The sequence below is a fragment of the Protopterus annectens genome, chromosome 8.part1 (assembly GCF_019279795.1).
Source record: "Protopterus annectens isolate FY-2018-M chromosome 8.part1, PAN1.0, whole genome shotgun sequence".
In the NCBI taxonomy this organism is placed as follows: domain Eukaryota; kingdom Metazoa; phylum Chordata; order Ceratodontiformes; family Protopteridae; genus Protopterus; species Protopterus annectens.
The window spans coordinates 305,605,470-305,622,701 of NC_056742.1; the positions used below are offsets into that span (position 1 = coordinate 305,605,470).

At 41.1% G+C, this 17,232-nt stretch overlaps 1 protein-coding gene across 1 annotated transcript in view; it reads left to right on the top strand.

Moving 5' to 3' along the window:
- ORC6 (origin recognition complex subunit 6) overlaps positions 1–17,232 on the top strand; it is a 221,875-nt gene that overhangs the window by 159,420 nt on the left and 45,223 nt on the right. The window contains exon 6 of the mRNA XM_044081893.1: positions 494–574. Coding sequence (XP_043937828.1) covers positions 494–574 — 81 coding nt within the window. The remainder of the gene's footprint in view (positions 1–493; positions 575–17,232) is intronic.

The following is a 17,232-nucleotide window of genomic DNA, read 5'->3' on the forward strand; positions in this document are numbered from 1 at the left end:
ATAAATAACAATGTTTAGTAGCTTTGTTAATTAAATAACATGCATTCATCTTTGCTACTTTATGAGACAGAAATCTTTGGATCTATTGAAAATACTTATTCACAATTTTTTTTATACAAAATTGTAATTCTTTAAGCAACTGTATTGCTTTTGACTGGATCTGTAGATGATGTCTGTTAGGTAGTTACAGAATCATTACTATTCATTGCTTAAGAAAGCAACTCTGCAGACTGGGCAGGCAGTGGATTTGCTATAAAACGTAGGGTAACCAACTTCTGGCCCCATTCAAAAGGGCAGCGACGAAAGACACTACAATAGCTTCACATTTGAACCCAAGATCTCAGATCTCCCTCTGAAAAAGACAGTGTTGCTGCATGTTGGAATCTGGTTTTCAAGTGGCAGTCAGTAAATAAATATGTGCATTAATGGCTATATTTATTTTAATATGAAACCATGCCACTGCGATAACAAATACTTTTTATGTGGGTTTCAGATACTAATGAAGAACAGGATCAGCAACTCGATAAAGAGAAGAGGCCAAAAACATTGCTGGAGAGGATCAGCCAAGAAGAAGGTGAGGACGTTTGTTACACTAAAAACTGACAGTTGGATTGGCTTTTGGTATCTCCCTGCTGTTTGGTTACAGTTTGTATGCATTCAACAGTTACAGCTCACTTACAATCTTGAAGTTGTACAAGTAAGCAATTTTACCCCAAGTTATTACTGGATATGTGCAATAGCACTATCTTGTGCACTTTCATGGGTTGTCTTTCCGTGGTAGTGAAGTACAAGGGCACAGGCGACTGTAGTTTAATTAGATTCTACCCCTCGTTTAGGGAATTTTGATCCACAACTAACAGATGTCTGCTGGCACAGAGTCGGGGGGGGTCTGTTTGTGTCATTTGTGACCAAAGCATGAATTCTGGTGCCTGGAAGGCTTGATCAGCGTTGATAGGATGATGTAACTAGCATCCAGCTCCGTTTCCTCATGGGAACAGTTTGAGGAGTTTCAATATCTGTTTGACCTCTCTTGGTGACCAAGACTCTTACAGGTCTGTCTCCTAAAGTAGGTGGCAATGACATCAAGCACTCTCTTGGTCAGGCGCATGTACCATGCGGCACATTGATGTTTTTGCATAAGCTGCTCCCTTTAAGGATCTTGGTCTTCTTCTTCTTTTGCTTTAATGATGACCGCTAGCTCCTCTTCTGAACTCCTTGTCAGATTTTGCTCACTGGGCTCTTCCCAAGAACTCGGGGGCTCTGTTAGTGAGGCCTTGTCAGTGAGGGATTACATCTAGGATTGTCTGGAAAGGAGAAACTGAGGAGATTTAGGGCTGCACAAATAAGGCAACCATGGAACAGTAGGGGTCAGATGGGGAGAGGGGCAGGGGGAAACAGTCTTACCTGAAACATTATCCATCTCCTTATTATGTAATCTCTGCCTTGGTAAACAAATAGTGGAGATCACATCACACACATACAAACACACTCTTATTCACTTTGTATATGAAGTAAAAAATATAATCAGTGAAAAGAGTAAAAGGTTATGGAATGACTTTCATTCACCCATATTTTTCATAAAGTCCATTTACTTTATTTCCAGCTACTTTACTAGTTCAGGAGGACATGTTCCTCAAGTCATACTTCAGGCTTGGATCATGTCCTGCAAGAAAACCCCCATCCAGAATGTAAAGAAACAAACATGTTTATCGTTGGCACCATCTGTATAATACTAAGATCTCAGTCTTCCACAAAAGTTGTTGATATTATTTTGTACTGCAAAAATGGCCTAATTGTAACTGCCATATTTGTGATGTTTGTTTTTCTTCTCCAATGCTGCAGTTTTTGTCCCTGTAATATTTGCTTCTGCATTAATTTATGATGGCACTGCTTTGTGTTACTGAAGACTTAGACTGCTGCTGAAAGCAACTCCATATTCTTTCTTTTACTGAATTATTTGAATTTGTGCTAACTGCAAGCTGCTATAAAAAGTATACCCATGTTAATAGTATACATTTTTTTCTCTGTATGTTTAATTACTCTTATCTTATTATGTTGGAGCTTTTCTCCCCGGGCCTCTACTGAAAAGGGACATGTATCCAGCTAGACCAGCCCGGTCAACAAATGTAAAATAAAATAAAATAAAATAAAATTTCAGGATATATGTAGACCTTATTCCAGGTAAAGCAGCAAAATTACAATTTTGATGGTCATTAAAACTTGTCACTGTAACAAATTGTTTGCCATTATCCCACACTGTTTAACTGGGTGTCAGGAATACTTTGACCAACAGTTGACCTGGTAAAGCTGATTCAAGCTGCAGCCTGTATTTTGTGCTGTCCTTAATCTTCTACGGTGACTGAGAGAACAACATTTCATTGGTCAAGAATCACTAGTTGATCAGTATTATAAAAGTCTTTCTAACAGCTAATTCACTGCATTTTCACTTTAGCTTCTCAACTAAATTGCATGAAAAAGTTTAGCTTATGGAGAAGAATTTCAGTTTTACTGAAATATGCAGGACATGGTCTCGACATGCAAGGTGTGGACAGCAGCTAACAAGGAAGATGACTGAAATAACTGGTCTCCAGCATACTATTCCGGCTGAGTGGTAACTTTCTGAAACAGTGTGATATATAAATACGAGAAAAGCATGATGGTATCTTCATGATATGAGGCAAAAACCTGGAATTGAGGAAACAAGAAGCTAATGAAGAGTTCCTGACCAACAACTGATACCAAGTTGATATAGGTAGAAGCAATAATTCAGGAATGAGGTTAACTACATGGAGGAGGATACTCTTCAAGCGCTAATGTAGATAGGGGCTGGGAAGGGCTTGGCGCTTGAAGAGCATCCTCCCAGCCCCTATCCACATTAGCGCTTGAAGAGCATCCCCCTATCCACATTAGCGCTTGAGGTTAACTACATGGAGGAGGATACTCTTCAAGCGCTAATGTAGATAGGGGCTGGGAAGGGCTTGGCGCTTGAAAAGCATCCTCCAAGCTCCTATCCACATTAGCGCTTGAAGAGCATCCCCTTATCCACATTAGCGCTTGAGGTTAACTACATGGAGGAGGATACTCTTCTAGTGCTAATGTGGATAGTGGCTTGGAGGGGCTTAGGTTAGCAGTAGTTTTCTGTTTGTTTGCCGTACGTTTTGGTCTAAATGAGATATGGAAACTTGGGTAATCTGCTTAAAACTGCAGTGGATGCTGGATATTGCCTGCATTGGCATCCACTTCCAAATTTCCTAATCACTAAATAGTTACAGTGTACATTCTGCTAATCTCAGGATGCAACTCCAGTCACCTTTGCAGTTGGCCTTCCAGTTGTGAGTTTTCCAACTGCATTACAAGTGGTTTAGACTTGAAAACTTAATCAATAAATAGATGGAAGAGAGGAACTGCATATGTCAGAGGCTGGTGTTTTCTTCTGAGGAGCTGGGAATGCATGTCCAAGTCCCGTCTAACAGAGGGTTAAAGGAAGCAGGACATTGTTTAGCATCTCTGCTTATTGCATTTTGTAAACCATCAGGGACACACAAAAGCAGTATGTTTGTCATTGATCTGCGTCATCCAGATAACTGAGAATTTCTTTTTATTCTGACCTCTAGTGAAATATCTTTGTTTACACCCATCTGAAGGGATTCCTTGCAGTCAGCAGGACTGAACTCAGCAGTGATAGCAACTGACTGATAATGAATCTGTGTATTAAAGCCTGCTGTTGGAAAAACATGGCAAGTGGCAGCTGTAGGCATAAGTCGTTTAATGCTGTTGAATATGTGCCCTCTTCCTGCAGTCCTATAAAGCCATCTATAAGAAAGGTCCGCCTGAGATGTTTCCATTTAAAGAATTTAATAGGAGCCTCTTGCCTTTCTCTGTGCTTGTCTCAGAATAACTTTCCTTTTCTTCCTACATTAATTGGCTGCCTACTTTTAAATCATGTGATTATGTCCTTGAATTTTTCATGCTGTTTGCTGTTAATGCTCCTTTCCCATAATGCACCTTCCCTGAGGATCTGTTTATTAACTTCATTTATATTTTGTCTGTATTCTCTATGCTGTTATAGTTTAAATCATTCTAACTTTACTCAAACTGAACGACATGATATTGTAGAGTACAGTTTACAGCAATATCAATTAATTTGCATTATTGTTAATCACCAGCATGTTGTCCTGATGTGTATGTTCTACTTCATTTTACTCTCATGTATTGTATTGTAATGTGGAGCTTTTCTCCCCGGGCCTCCACTAAAAATGGACCTGTGTCCAGTCGGACTTTCCAGGTAAACAAATGTAAAATAAATACAATTATCTGCACCTGAACTCAGCCATCACTACCTACTGAGTACTTGGTTTCTTTGTCTCTCCACAGGTAAACGTTGACTTTCCATACTTCCTTTCCTTTCTTGCCTTACTGATCAAACCCTCTTCTAATATTAATGTACTCACTTTTCTGCAGTACATTGTGCATCTAGTTAATAGGCATAGTGTTCATCTTAAACTACCCTTCCCCATTTTCCAATTGTACACGGACTTCTCCAGAAGCTTCTAAGGGAAGTAGCTATTGATGGGTATGTTTCAATACTGTTGTCCTGCATGAAGGTTAAATTGCTTACTGGCATTTTGAGTTAATTAAGGTATTGGCCTTCTGTAGCCAGATGACTGCTACTGTGTTCATATTCTTCACAGTAAGAGTAGTGATAACACTTAGGACTTTGGCTGTAGAAGGCCTGACATCTGGCCGGACTTCCAAAGATTTTCACCCTTTCTGCTCCTGGCTGGGCAGACACCCACCCAGTGTAAGAGGGATGTTTCTGTGCCATATTCAGTTCTTTCTTTCTTGCCACAGTAGGAGAAAATTCATATATCGTGCATACTGAGCCTTGTCATTGTGGCCTGGCTTCCAGGACAAGATTTCTTCCCCAGAAGAGTGCTTATTTTTTTATTGTGCTTTGTTTTTTCTTGCTAAGATGGTTTTGGTCTCCAGGAACAATATCAGTTTCTAAAGTTAATAACTGCATTACTTACTAAAATAAATTGCACACAAATGCTTTCATAGTCAGTGTTTGTTCTGTTTAGGGACCAAGCAAGTTAACAAATGCCAAATAAATAAATAAAAAAGGGCTGCATGTTTACTGGCCATCTTACTGCTACAGAGGTTTGTTTCACAATTAGGGTCTCCAGTGTCTAATTATAAGCTAAAAGAGGGAAATGCAGTGAAGAACCTCAAAGTCAGCTGTCCCATTCTTTGAAGAAGGTGTTGAACCAAACTCTGTAGCACCATGATCCCATAAAAAGAAGCTGACAAGTACAGCAGTTGCCAGTTTCAGAAATGAGCTACACTAGCTCCAGTAACTGTAGCTCTCTGCACATTGTGATATGCATTACTTTGCATGGAGGGTCACCTAATTAACAAAGGTAAAACCTTTTCCAGCAACCACCAGCTTCAACCAGGGTTCCTACAACCTGACACAGTAACTAAACTATGGCTGAATGTAATTTCATGGAAGTAATAAGTGGGACTACAAGTGAAAGGTCATGGTGGTGTCTGGCAGCTCAGACGGTTAAGGCTTTGAACTGTTAGTGTGTTTTTTCCTGTAGTCAGGGGGGTACAGAGTTTAATTCCTTCCACCTCCATTTGCCTGCTGTGTGACTCTGATCAAGACACTTAACCACATAGCTCTCAACCAATTGGGGACAAATTTCAACAGAATCGAACAAACCCAGAATAAAATCAGTGACATTCAGGGACATTTCTAAAATATTAATACTATTAAGTTGAGACATTGGCAGGATAAAAGAATGTTAATTAATATACATTTTTGTGAAGTAAAGGAAATCTATAACTCTTAATTATTGCCATTATTTATGGAGTATAATTCAGCAACTTTCCTCCAAAAGTCATCAGTTTTATGAAGGGTTAAGAGGGACAGAGCTAAAATTTGAGTCAAAATCAGGGACACCCTCTAGAAATCAGGGACAGTTGAGAGGTATGCAAACTAGACAGATCTCCCAGGTTGTCCATGAAAAGAACACCATCCGGTAGGCTTACCCAGTTAACAGAAAAAAAGGCAGATTGACTGCTCATTTGGGGCTGTAAAAGCAGAAGATGGAGTCTGCCAATTATCAGTGTTTTGAGATTGGTGTTACAACATGCACATTTATCCTGAGCTCAGGAGTAAAACAGTTATTACTTTTCAGTAACATTTTTGTTATCCGAGGTGGCCACAGTGGTCCAGCGGTTAGCATTGCCACCTTGCAACAAGAGGTTCTCTGGTTCAATCCTCAACTGGGGTGCCTTCTGTGTGGAGTCTGCATGTCCTCCCTGTGGTCGTGTGGGTTTCCTCCAGGTACTGCGGTTTCCTCCCACATCCCAAAGACATGCTGTAGGTGGATTGGACACAATAAATTGGCCCTAGGCATGAGTGCATGCATCTTCTGTGGAAGGTTGGGCTCTGAGCTGGCAACTCGACACCGTAAAACTACACTGCCAATCATGAGCGGATAGGTGATCCACTGTGATGACCCCTAACCGGGAAAAGCCGTAAGAAGAACACGAAGAAGGTAACATTTTTGTTATCCAGTTCAGCATTTCACATTGTTCTGTAAAGCCAGTTTTCAGGCTAGATTTGAAAAGTGTCATTTCAGTTTACCTAACAGGGTCATAATGAGAGCATTTTGCTGAATTTGGGTTGCAGATAATCATTTTGATAAATAATGCTTTTTAATTTATGCAGTCTTGCATGATGTTTTGAAAATGTTATAACTCTGTAAAGGGTGGTCTGTAAATGAGCTGTCTCCTGCACTGAACTCTGCCCATAATGCTTTGGTCTTCCACATAAATCGACATGAAGCTGTCTTGTAGGTCCTTCCTTCTCAAAAAAGAATTTTCTTTAAAAAGAAAATTTTCTTATAGCAGTCTATATTTGTTACTCAATTAATGTGACTTATTTCATGAAGGCAGTCATTATTTTTTTTTATTTTGGTTGTCACCCCAGAGAGATTTCCTGAATGTACAAGATCTGCACAGTATTTAAATGTATGGCTGTGGGGTTGGAGGGGGGGTGAAAATCAAAAGTAGTTAGACTCCATTATAATACCGAAAAATGTGACACCATTATAGTATTACATTTTTAATTGACTTGTCCCCCTAACATTATAGGTTTGCAGGTATTATTTGCATTTAATGCACAGAATTTTTGTCCTGTCTTTGGCTTCTGCTACCAAGCATGGGTCTTCTCTTGCCCATAAAATAGATGGTTTATATTTTGGTTACAAACTATTTCTAGTATTGCAGTATTATAAAGAAAAAACATCTGCTTCGTTTGTAAGGAGATTTTTATTTTATTGTGGATGTTCTCACCTGCAAAATTCTCGTTTTATAAGATAGCATGTTTATGCTTGCATTTCCTCCATTCCATGTACCCCCGTTTACAGAAGAAATTAACCCTACATTTGTTGATTTCTTACTAATACATGATTTGTTCCTTGCATAACTGTGCAACTGTCTCTGTCACAAAAGTCTCCAGATGCTTGGCTGATCAGTTCAGTGACCATATCAGTTCTCTGTCTCTAAATGAACTGTGAAATGCATTACATCTGCATCATCTACCTCTTAATATCTTCAAAGTGCAAGATATCAGTCCTCTTCCTATTGTGTGCTTCAGCAAGTTTTTAATATGCCTTCTGAAAAGAGGGGCATTAATGGGTTATCTACTTAAAGGAAAATGTTTACTTGGCAGATTCACAACTGTTTCCATTAGTTCCCCAAAAATGCTAGCTTAACACTCTTTTTCTGGTACGTCTGCATGGCAGTACATGTCAATCAAAATAAGCCATGATTCTGCTTGAAGCAGAGCTCCATTTTACGATGAGCGGGTTATCCTGCACTGTTACTGACATCACTGATGTAATTTATTTACAACCACCAGCTGTCACCAGATGAGTGAGCAAAGCAGTATTTTCTGATGTCAAGGGATATGTGAACAAAGCTACATGTTTTCATTTATGTAAGATTTGCTGGGTGCAGAACCTGTGTGCAAATAATTACTGGCTTTCAGAATGTACATTTTATTTATAGCATGGAAGAAGGCATTACCTGTGCATCAGTGATGTCATTAACAGATCTAAAATGGAACTGGGCAACAAGTCAGAATCCCTTTTCATTTCTTTGAAGCATGTTCCCCTACTGAAATATCAGAAGGTGTAGTTAACAAGAGTGTTTTAGCTTTATTCAGCAATAGTTATAAGCCCTGGTAGACAAGAGTACCCCTTTAAAATACCAATAAGTCCCCTAGTTTAAGGGACAGATTTATTTGCTAATAGCACCCTTGACTCCAGAGGATTTACTACCATGTCCCATCATTTAGTTGTCAAACCTTTAGCTTGCATGATTGTATGTGTGACATGCCTACAGTTAGATGTGCATGTGCAGTCATAATGGAATTTCAACTGTGTGCACGTCTCTTCCTTTTTATAGAGGCCACCTCCTTGGCCATTCTTCCCAAGGGTATTTAGTTGGTATTCTGCCAAAGATGTCTCATTTTCTCACACTGCACAATTCCACACTTAATCCTACAGTATGTTTTAGATTCTTTTCTTTCATTTTTTTCTACAGTTCACCCACATTGTTGTCCTCAGTACGCTACATATTGTTAATGTCCTTAAATTTTCCATAATCATGTTTCTCTCCCAGGAAGAGACCTTTGCAAACATAATCACAGACTTGATCGGACTGATCGCAAAGCAGTATTTACAAAGTAACACTTTTGAAAATCCCACCTCAGCTTGCGGAGGATGGTGTTTAAGCTTTAATATAATGGGAGAGGTTTAGGCACTTAGTATAACAGTGGGTCTGTTATAGCTTGTATTTATTAAAGGGAACTCCACTTTCTCAATGTGCAGTTCTTTGTGCCATTAGCTGTTGCTGATTAGCCTCTCCTGTAGCTAGCTGTCCACCTAATGATAGTGATAGCCTTTTCATGCCAGGATGCTAAAAACTGGAGCTGTTCTGATAGGAATAGTATCCATAATTAATAGGTTAATATTCTTTCTATGAAACAAATACCAGAACAAGGGACCCCACTGTGCTGGAATGATCAAGAGGAAAAGCAGTTTTTCTTGCTACTGACTCGCAGAAGAATTGGATACTAATACTCCTCTTGCCCTCCTACTGTATGGAAACCATGGGTTAAGGTTTTGTTCCCCATCTGATACATCGGATAAATACAACCGGGTTATTTTTATCTTTTCTTTGCCATCAAAATGTAAGTAAATTTAAGAGCATGTTTTTTTTTTTTTTGCCAGATTTGAGTACATTTTTAGGAAAACATAATCCATTCATTTTCTAAAGTGTTTGTTGTGGTGATCATTGCAGTTGCAGACGTATGGTATGAGCAGGAGCAACTAGTGTTCTGTATCCAGGCAACAGCCCCCAGTCCATCCTGGGGGGATTCTAGGGCATTTTCAGTACGTTTGGGAGACCTTTTTTTTTCCCAGCATGTCCTGGGCATGCCACAGAGCCGCCACTTAGTATGGTGTGTTAGGGGAAATTCCCTATGGAAGTGATCAGAGGCATTGACACTTTAACCAGCACTGCATATTGCTCCTCCCAAACTGCAGGAGCAGCAGATGTCTTTCCATTTCACTGTTGCAGTATTCATTACAATGGGGATCCCCAGCTAACCGCAGCCCAATGTCCAGCCACTATGCCAAAGCCTTTAGCTTGCTTTAAGGTACAGCCTAAGTCACATGTATGCTCCTTGTGCAGTGTAGGGCATAAGGGTGACTTGCAGACATACCATCCTCAGAACTTCTTTTCTGCCAGTCTGAAATCCATCTCGTGATAATTGCTTTGAATGCCCTTTCCATTGCTGGCTCACCAAGCCGTTGCAGATAAGTGTCCTGTTGGGGGTTTTTTTTGTATCTTATCTTTTTATTGCCTATGGGGTTTCATGTCATCCAAGAAGGGTAAATGCCAGTGTGGGAGACAGATTCTCCATAAAGACTGTCACGAGCAGTACTTGCTCTGCATTGATTCTTCCCACGACCATACGTCCTGTTCTGTCAGGCTGTTTTTCCTAAAACCCTCCATAGCAGGCTTTCTTCTTTGGCTTTGTATCTGGAGAATCAGCATCTTAGGCATTTAGCTAAAGACACAATGGAAGTAACTTCCCACCATAGCTCTCAACCAATCGGGGACAAATTTCAACAGAATCGGACAAACCCAGAAAAAAATCAGTGACAGTCAGGGACATTTCTAAAATATTAATACTGTTAAGTTGAGACTTTGGAAGGATAAAAGAATGTTAATTAATATAGATTTTTGTGAAGTAAAGGAAATCTATAACTCTTAATTATTGCCATTGTTTATGGAGTATAATTCACCACCTTTCCTCCAAAAGTCACCAGTTTTAGGAGGGATTAAGAGGGACAGAGTTGAAATTTGAGTCTAAGTCAGGGACATCCCTAGAAATCAGGGATAGTTGAGAGGTATGCGTTCCCGCTCTGAGGGGCAGCTGTCCGTGAAGGAGGTCAAGAAGTCTAGGCTGCATTCTTCTGCTGTACAGCCTTCACCAGACGTCTCTCAAGGTGAGCGAAAGCCCAGAGGTTTGCCAAGCTCCATCATTGGATTATTTGTCCATGACCGGTTTAGAGGCCAGCGGGGATCCGACTTTAGGCATGCCCTTGGAGGCCTTACAGATGTCTGCATCGGACATTCAGGGGGCCGACGGCTGATTATTTCTAAGGGGCCTAGGGGTGTTCTCAAATTTTATTCAGGGAAGAGGTTCCTACTACAATTATTGAATGCCATCCAGGGTCAGAGCCTTCTACATTTCATAAGGCGGATAGTCGCTTAAAGAAAAAGCAGAAAACCATAAACATATTACTCTAGCTCCTAAGGACCCAAAGAGTGAGTGGCAAAATTTTCACTCTGGTTATGTAATGCTTTCAGGGTGTTTCTGTTCCAGCTCCTCCTTGGGCCAACAGGATTCCTTTGAGGAGGAGGTGGATTCAGATGAGGAATCCTTTGCCTACTCCTCTCAGATTCCCTCGCCTTTAGATTATGGGTCTGAGGAAGAGGAATCTACTCCTTTTCAGGAAATTTCCTTTGGGGACACAGTCTCTGGAATGATGGAGTTGTTTTACTGGGATTGTGCTCAGGTTTTTGTAGTGTAGAAAAGGTATTATGAGCTCCTGCAGATGGACTCTCCCAGGCCGTCTGCTGTACCTCCTGTTCTGGCTGTATTGTTGGATGCCTTTTCTAATGCTTCTAAGGCTCCTGACTCCCAGCCCCCTGGTCCCAAGATATCTGATGGGTTTTATAGGGTGCCTGAGGACTGTAAATTTCTCTGTAAGCGCCCTTCTACTGACCGTTCAGTGGTGCCTGTGGCTTCTGACAAGCCATCTCAATTGCTTTCTTCTCCTAAGTTATTGCCTTCTGACAAAGATAGTAGAACTATGAAAAGGTTGGGGCAAAAGCTTTACACCTCCGTTACTTTAGCTTTTAGGGCTGTCAGTTATCAGACCCACATATTCAGGTACATGTTGGCTCTTCTTCTGGTCCCAAGATATCTGATGGGTTTTTATAGGGTGCCTGAGGACTGTAAATTTCTCTGTAAGCACCCTTCTACTGACCGTTCAGTGGTGCCTGTGGCTTCTGACAAGCCATCTCAATTGCTTTCTTCTCCTAAGTTATTGCCTTCTGACAAAGATAGTAGAACTATGAAAAGGTTGGGGCAAAAGCTTTACACCTCCGTTACTTTAGCTTTTAGGGCTGTCAGTTATCAGACCCACATATCCAGGTACATGTTGGCTCTTCTTTCCCAGGCCTGTCAGGTAATTTCTGATCTTCCAGACTCTGAAGGGGAAGACTTCTGCTCTTTCCTTGTTATGGACTTCTCTCAGGTGGCTCGTCATTCCATCAAGTGTAGTTATGATGCAGCAGATGCTTCCTCTAGGGCTGCTGCTTCTTGGGTCTGTGATGAGGAGATATTCTTGCCTTCAACCTTTGCCTGATGATATTAAGGCTAAGTTGATGGATGCTCCTCTGAATAATAAACACTTGTTTGGTGAAGCTACTGCTGATTCAAGTCTGTTCAAGATGAGGGCAAAGCTTTACAGGAGCTTAAACATGTTTTTGTTTCTTCTCTACCCAAGTTTCAGAGAAATTACCCCAATAAGCCAGCCTTTGTTCTTAAGCAGTCTTGTCCTCTCCCCAGGGGCAAGAAAGATGGGAAGCAGGCTCCTTCTGCTAAGGTTACTCAAAATTCTGTGTCCCAGAAGTCTCCTTTTTCTGGTAGACCAGATGGTGTCTGACTATCCTATTTTTCCCAGCTGCATTCCTCTTTTCTCTTCACCATTCTGTCTCTCCTCGTTTGGTTATAGATTACTCAGGACTCCTGGGTTCTGCCCATTATCTGCCAGGAGTATTTCATGGTCTGGAAATCTCTTCCCCTTTTTATGGAAATCTCTTCCCCTTTTTATGGGAATTCCTCAGCCCCCTTAGGAACTGTTGTCTTTCTTTCCAAGGGCGATTCAGGATCTCTTGACTCTGGATTATTGAAGTAGTTCTGGTTTCCCGGGGGAGAATGTTTCTAGTACCCAGGAAAGAGGGTTCTTGGAGACCAATTTTAGACCTGTCTCTCATCTAAATACTTTTCTTAAGGTTCCCTCTTTTCAAATGTTGCCCCTTCAGACTTTGTTCCCTCTTTTGCTTCCTCAGGCTTACATGGTGTCTCTGGATCTCAAGAATGCTCATCTCCTATCCCAATACATCCCCTTTTCAGAAAGACTTTACGTTTCTGTGTTGCTTCCTGACATTTTCAGTTCTCTGCTTTGCCGTTTGGCCCTTCTACTGTCCCAAGGGTATTCACCAAATGTCTCACTCCTGTGATTGGTTTGTGCAGGCTAAGGGGGATCCAACTCTTTTCCTATTTGGATGACCTCTTGTTTCATGCATCCTCTCCAGAGATCTTGTTGCAAACTCTTCACCTTGCATTCTCCCTTCTGCAGAGCCTGGGGTTCACTATAAATCTCAAAAAGTCCTTTCTGATTCCTTCTCAGGATCATGTCTTTCTGGGGGTGCAGAATCCATACTGTTTCTATCCTGGCATCCCTGCCTCCTTCCAAGGTCCTGACTCTCATTGCCTTTTTGTCAGTCCCTTCTTTCTCTCAGCTCAATAATTGCAAGGGAATTTCTGAGAGCTCTAGGGTAGATAGCTTCCACTATACCTATACTCCCTTTTGCCAAACTCCATATGAGAAAACTTCAGTGGTTTCTAAAGTCAGTTTTGGCTTCATCATTCTCATCCCCTCTAATTCTTAGTTCCACTTCTTCCATGTCTCAAGCAGGAATTTCAGTGGTGGATTCAGTAGCTGATTCTCAATCCAGGGCTTCCTTTTCATCCACCTCTTCCCTCTCAGGAGCTATTCACAGACACATCAGATGTGGGATGGGGAGCAGCTTTCAGCTAAAGGTGCAGGGAGTCTGGTTGCCTCTTCAACAGAAAAACCACATCGACATCAAGGGGAAGAGAGCTCTTCTGCTGGCTGTTCAGGCATTTCATCCTCTTCTCCCCAGGACCTCTCAAGGTGTTTACAGACAATACCACAGTGATGTGGTACATCAACAGAGGGGAACAAGGTGTCGTCGTCTTTGTTGGTTAGCTCTTCTAGTGTGGGAACTAGCTGTCTGGTTCCAAGTGACTCTTCAGGCAGTATACATTCCTTCAGGTCAAAAGACTGTGGCAGACTGTCTGAGTAGGTCCATAACTCAGTCCCACTAATGGATGCTTCACAGGCATGTGTTTCTGGACATCGTCTACCAGTGGGGTACTCTTCAAATGGATCTTTTTGCCTCTCCTCTGAACAGACAACTTCCTCTATTTTGTACCAGAGTCCCAGGTCCTCTGGTTTGGAAGGTGGACATCCTCTCTCTGTTTTGGAAGGGGATGTTTCTTTATGCTTTCCCTTCCCTTACATTCATTCCAAAAGTCCTGTTCAAAATTCAACATGATGCTCCCAAAATCTTGTTGGTGACTCCCTTTTGGCAGAGACAGTGTTGGTTCCATCTTCTACATTTAGCCAGGGACAATCATCACAAGTTACCTCACAGGCTGGACCTACTCTTACAAGACAAGGGATCTCTCATCCATCCCCACCTGTCCACTCTTCAGATGACACTGTGGGAGATGGAATTTTGATTCCACAGACACCTTTTTTCTGAAGACATGCTTTGGGTCCTGCAGAAGGCCAGGAAACCCACTACTAGGAAATTCTATTTATCCAAATGGAAGACATTTTGTGTTTGGTGTCTTTCTCATAACCTGGATACAATTTCTGTGGATGTTCCTTTGATTCTCTCATCTGTGTGAATTGCTCAATGTTGGGTTGGGTTATTCTTCTGTTAAGGCCCACTTTATAGCTGTTTCTGCTAGTCTGCCTTTATTACTTCTTTTAGGTTCTAGATTTGAAGCAAAACAATTCCTTAAAGGTATCCATCTTGGGCCTTCCAGGAAGCCTGTTACTCTTCCCAGGGATCTTAAGTTTGTTTTAGAAAAATTGACCCAGGCTCCTTTTGAGCCTGCAGCCTCAGCTTCCTTGCAACATTGCTCTTGGAAGGCTGTACTTTTGTTAGCCCTTACTTCTGCCAGATGGGTGTCTGAGCTTCAAGCCCTTATGGCTTGTACTTTTTTTGGTGGTTTATAAGGAAAGGGTGTCCCTTCGTATTAATCCTTCTTTTATGCTCATGGTGGTAAATGAGTTGTTTCTTAATCAATCTGTTCATTTGCCCACTTTTTTCCTTTCTCTGCAATCTGCCACTGAGGGGGTGCTGCACACATTTGATGTACATAGACAACTCGGGTTTTATTTGGAAAAGACTAAAGCCTTTTGTAAATCTGATCAGCTATGTTTCCTTTCATCCTAGGTCCTTAGGGTTGGTTGTGTCCAAGCAGACCATTTCCTCTTGGTTTTTAAAACCATTTGTTTTTTGTTATTCTTCTTCTGTTAAGGCTCGTTCTACCAGAGCCATGGCTTCTTCTGATGTTTTTTTGGCTCATTCTACCACAGCCATGGCTTCTTCTGATGTTTTTTTGGCTCATTCTACCAGAGCCATGGCTTCTTCTGATGTTTTTTTTTTTTTTTTTCAAGGGTTTGGATACTAACTCTATGCTCAAGGCAGCTGCCTGGTCTTCTGTGCATACTTTTACCAAGCACTACAAATTGGATGGAATTTCTGCTGGTCCTTTCTACTCCCTCTCTGCTTCCTGAGCTTTGGCACTCTCCCTATTGTAATGAATACTGCAACAGTGGAATGGAAGGACGTAGTACAGTTGTATAAACCACACTTGACAGGGGATCCCCATTGTAATGAATACTGCAACAGTGAAGAGAGAGAGAGACATCTGCCATCATGGTAAGATTTTACACAACTGTACTTTCTGCTCCAAGATCCTCCCAGATTGCTGAGATTCTCACTTTAGTTTAGTGAGAGAGTCCAAGAATCCACCAAATTAATATAATTGTGTTTCCATAGGTGAGGTTAGAGGCATAGAATAGCTGTTGGAGAGATTTATCCAAGAACTCTACTCCTGCTTCATTTTTGCAGTTCGGGACAATGCCTGTAGTACTGCCTACAGCTGCCACTGAACCCACCTGCTGCCACATCATCTGATTTCCTGTACCCCAAGCAATGAACAAAATGTCATAATATTTAAATACCTTCACTAGATGTAGTTGCAGGTAGCTGATTCTCCTCAGCTCCATTCTCTTCTGGAAAGAATCCTGACCTTTAATTTGAAGATGCTGGCTGTGCCCCCCAGGTGGATTAAACTCTGTAGCAAACCATTTCAGTGCTAGACAGAAATTGGCCACTTGAGGCCAAGAGGACATCAGCTGCAAGCAGTAGAGGTGCAACTCTCATATTCCCAAATTGGATGTTGTCCAGTCCTCAGCTGAGCCTCTTCTATCTCCTGCCATGACATTTCACACTGTGACCTCCAGTAATATGTAGTGCTGTTTATTAATCATCATTTGACACTGTATTCAGTTATTCATCATTTGACACGTTATATTCACATCTTCATATTTCCACTCTAGGACATCTTAGACTAACAGTCCTAATGTAATTGTTTTTTACACCCTTTCTATCCTTCACGTTATTTATTAATTGGCAAGCCACTTAGTTAAGGAAGCCAGTCCTAATAAAATGTCTTGATGCCCTAAGGAGCTATTTGTCTTAAATGGAAGCATGTAGAAAACATTTTGTAGGCATGAGTGAAAAAGTTGCAGCTTCCTTGCTCAGTTTTGAACTTGTTTACTGCCTTATACTGTAATTTCTGTGATCCGTTTAGCTGTGTTCAACACTGTCCAAACTTACTCAGAAGTTAATATTTGCTTTTGTAATTTTTTTTTTTGCAGCAGCTGCCTGCAGACTATAAGACTCTCTCTCATCTGACCAGTAGGGGGTACTCCCTGAGGCAGCCATCAAGGGTGGTTCAAAGTTTTATTGTTTTTCTCCCTAGCTCTGAGTATTCATGGCAAGGAGCCAAGGAAGGGGTCTGCAATAGGTTTACTGAAGAGGGCATCCCCTCACAGCAGGAGCAGTGGTTTCCCCAGTCTCCACAGGATGCACACAAACCTCTTCTTCAGGTCAGTGAGCAATGCACCTTCTCTCCTTATCCCCTCTCCCTGTTTACCTCTTTTAATCAGATTTTTGTTGGATTGAAACTGACGTTTATGAACCTCAGGGAGATGTACTAAAAAATGTCACCCCAAAACATCAGCAATGACAGAACTGAGATATGTCATCATACAAAGACAGTAAGACCTGGAGATAGTAGGGCACTTCAATATACATCAATATTTCATTTCACCACTGAAAAGCATTCTGGTACATTTTTTTTCAAACAAGTAATTTATTATTATGAATGATTTCCATATGAATAAATAATATCTAAAGTGCACTTCCAGCTTGTTCAGAAACAGCAGCTCGGTTGTAAAGCAGTCTTCTGCTATCAGAAATCACTGTTTGAAAAAAATGTGCATCGTGGATATAAAGCCATATATATAGTTGCATCATATAGTCTTAATTACTGCAGACTTTTCTGACATCCAGGTACTGTAATGCACAACAGAGAGCTGTCTACATCCGTGTCAGATGTTGCTATATTGAAAAAAAAGAACATGCAGACTTTGATTGTAAAGCTGAGTAAATTGCATTCATTCA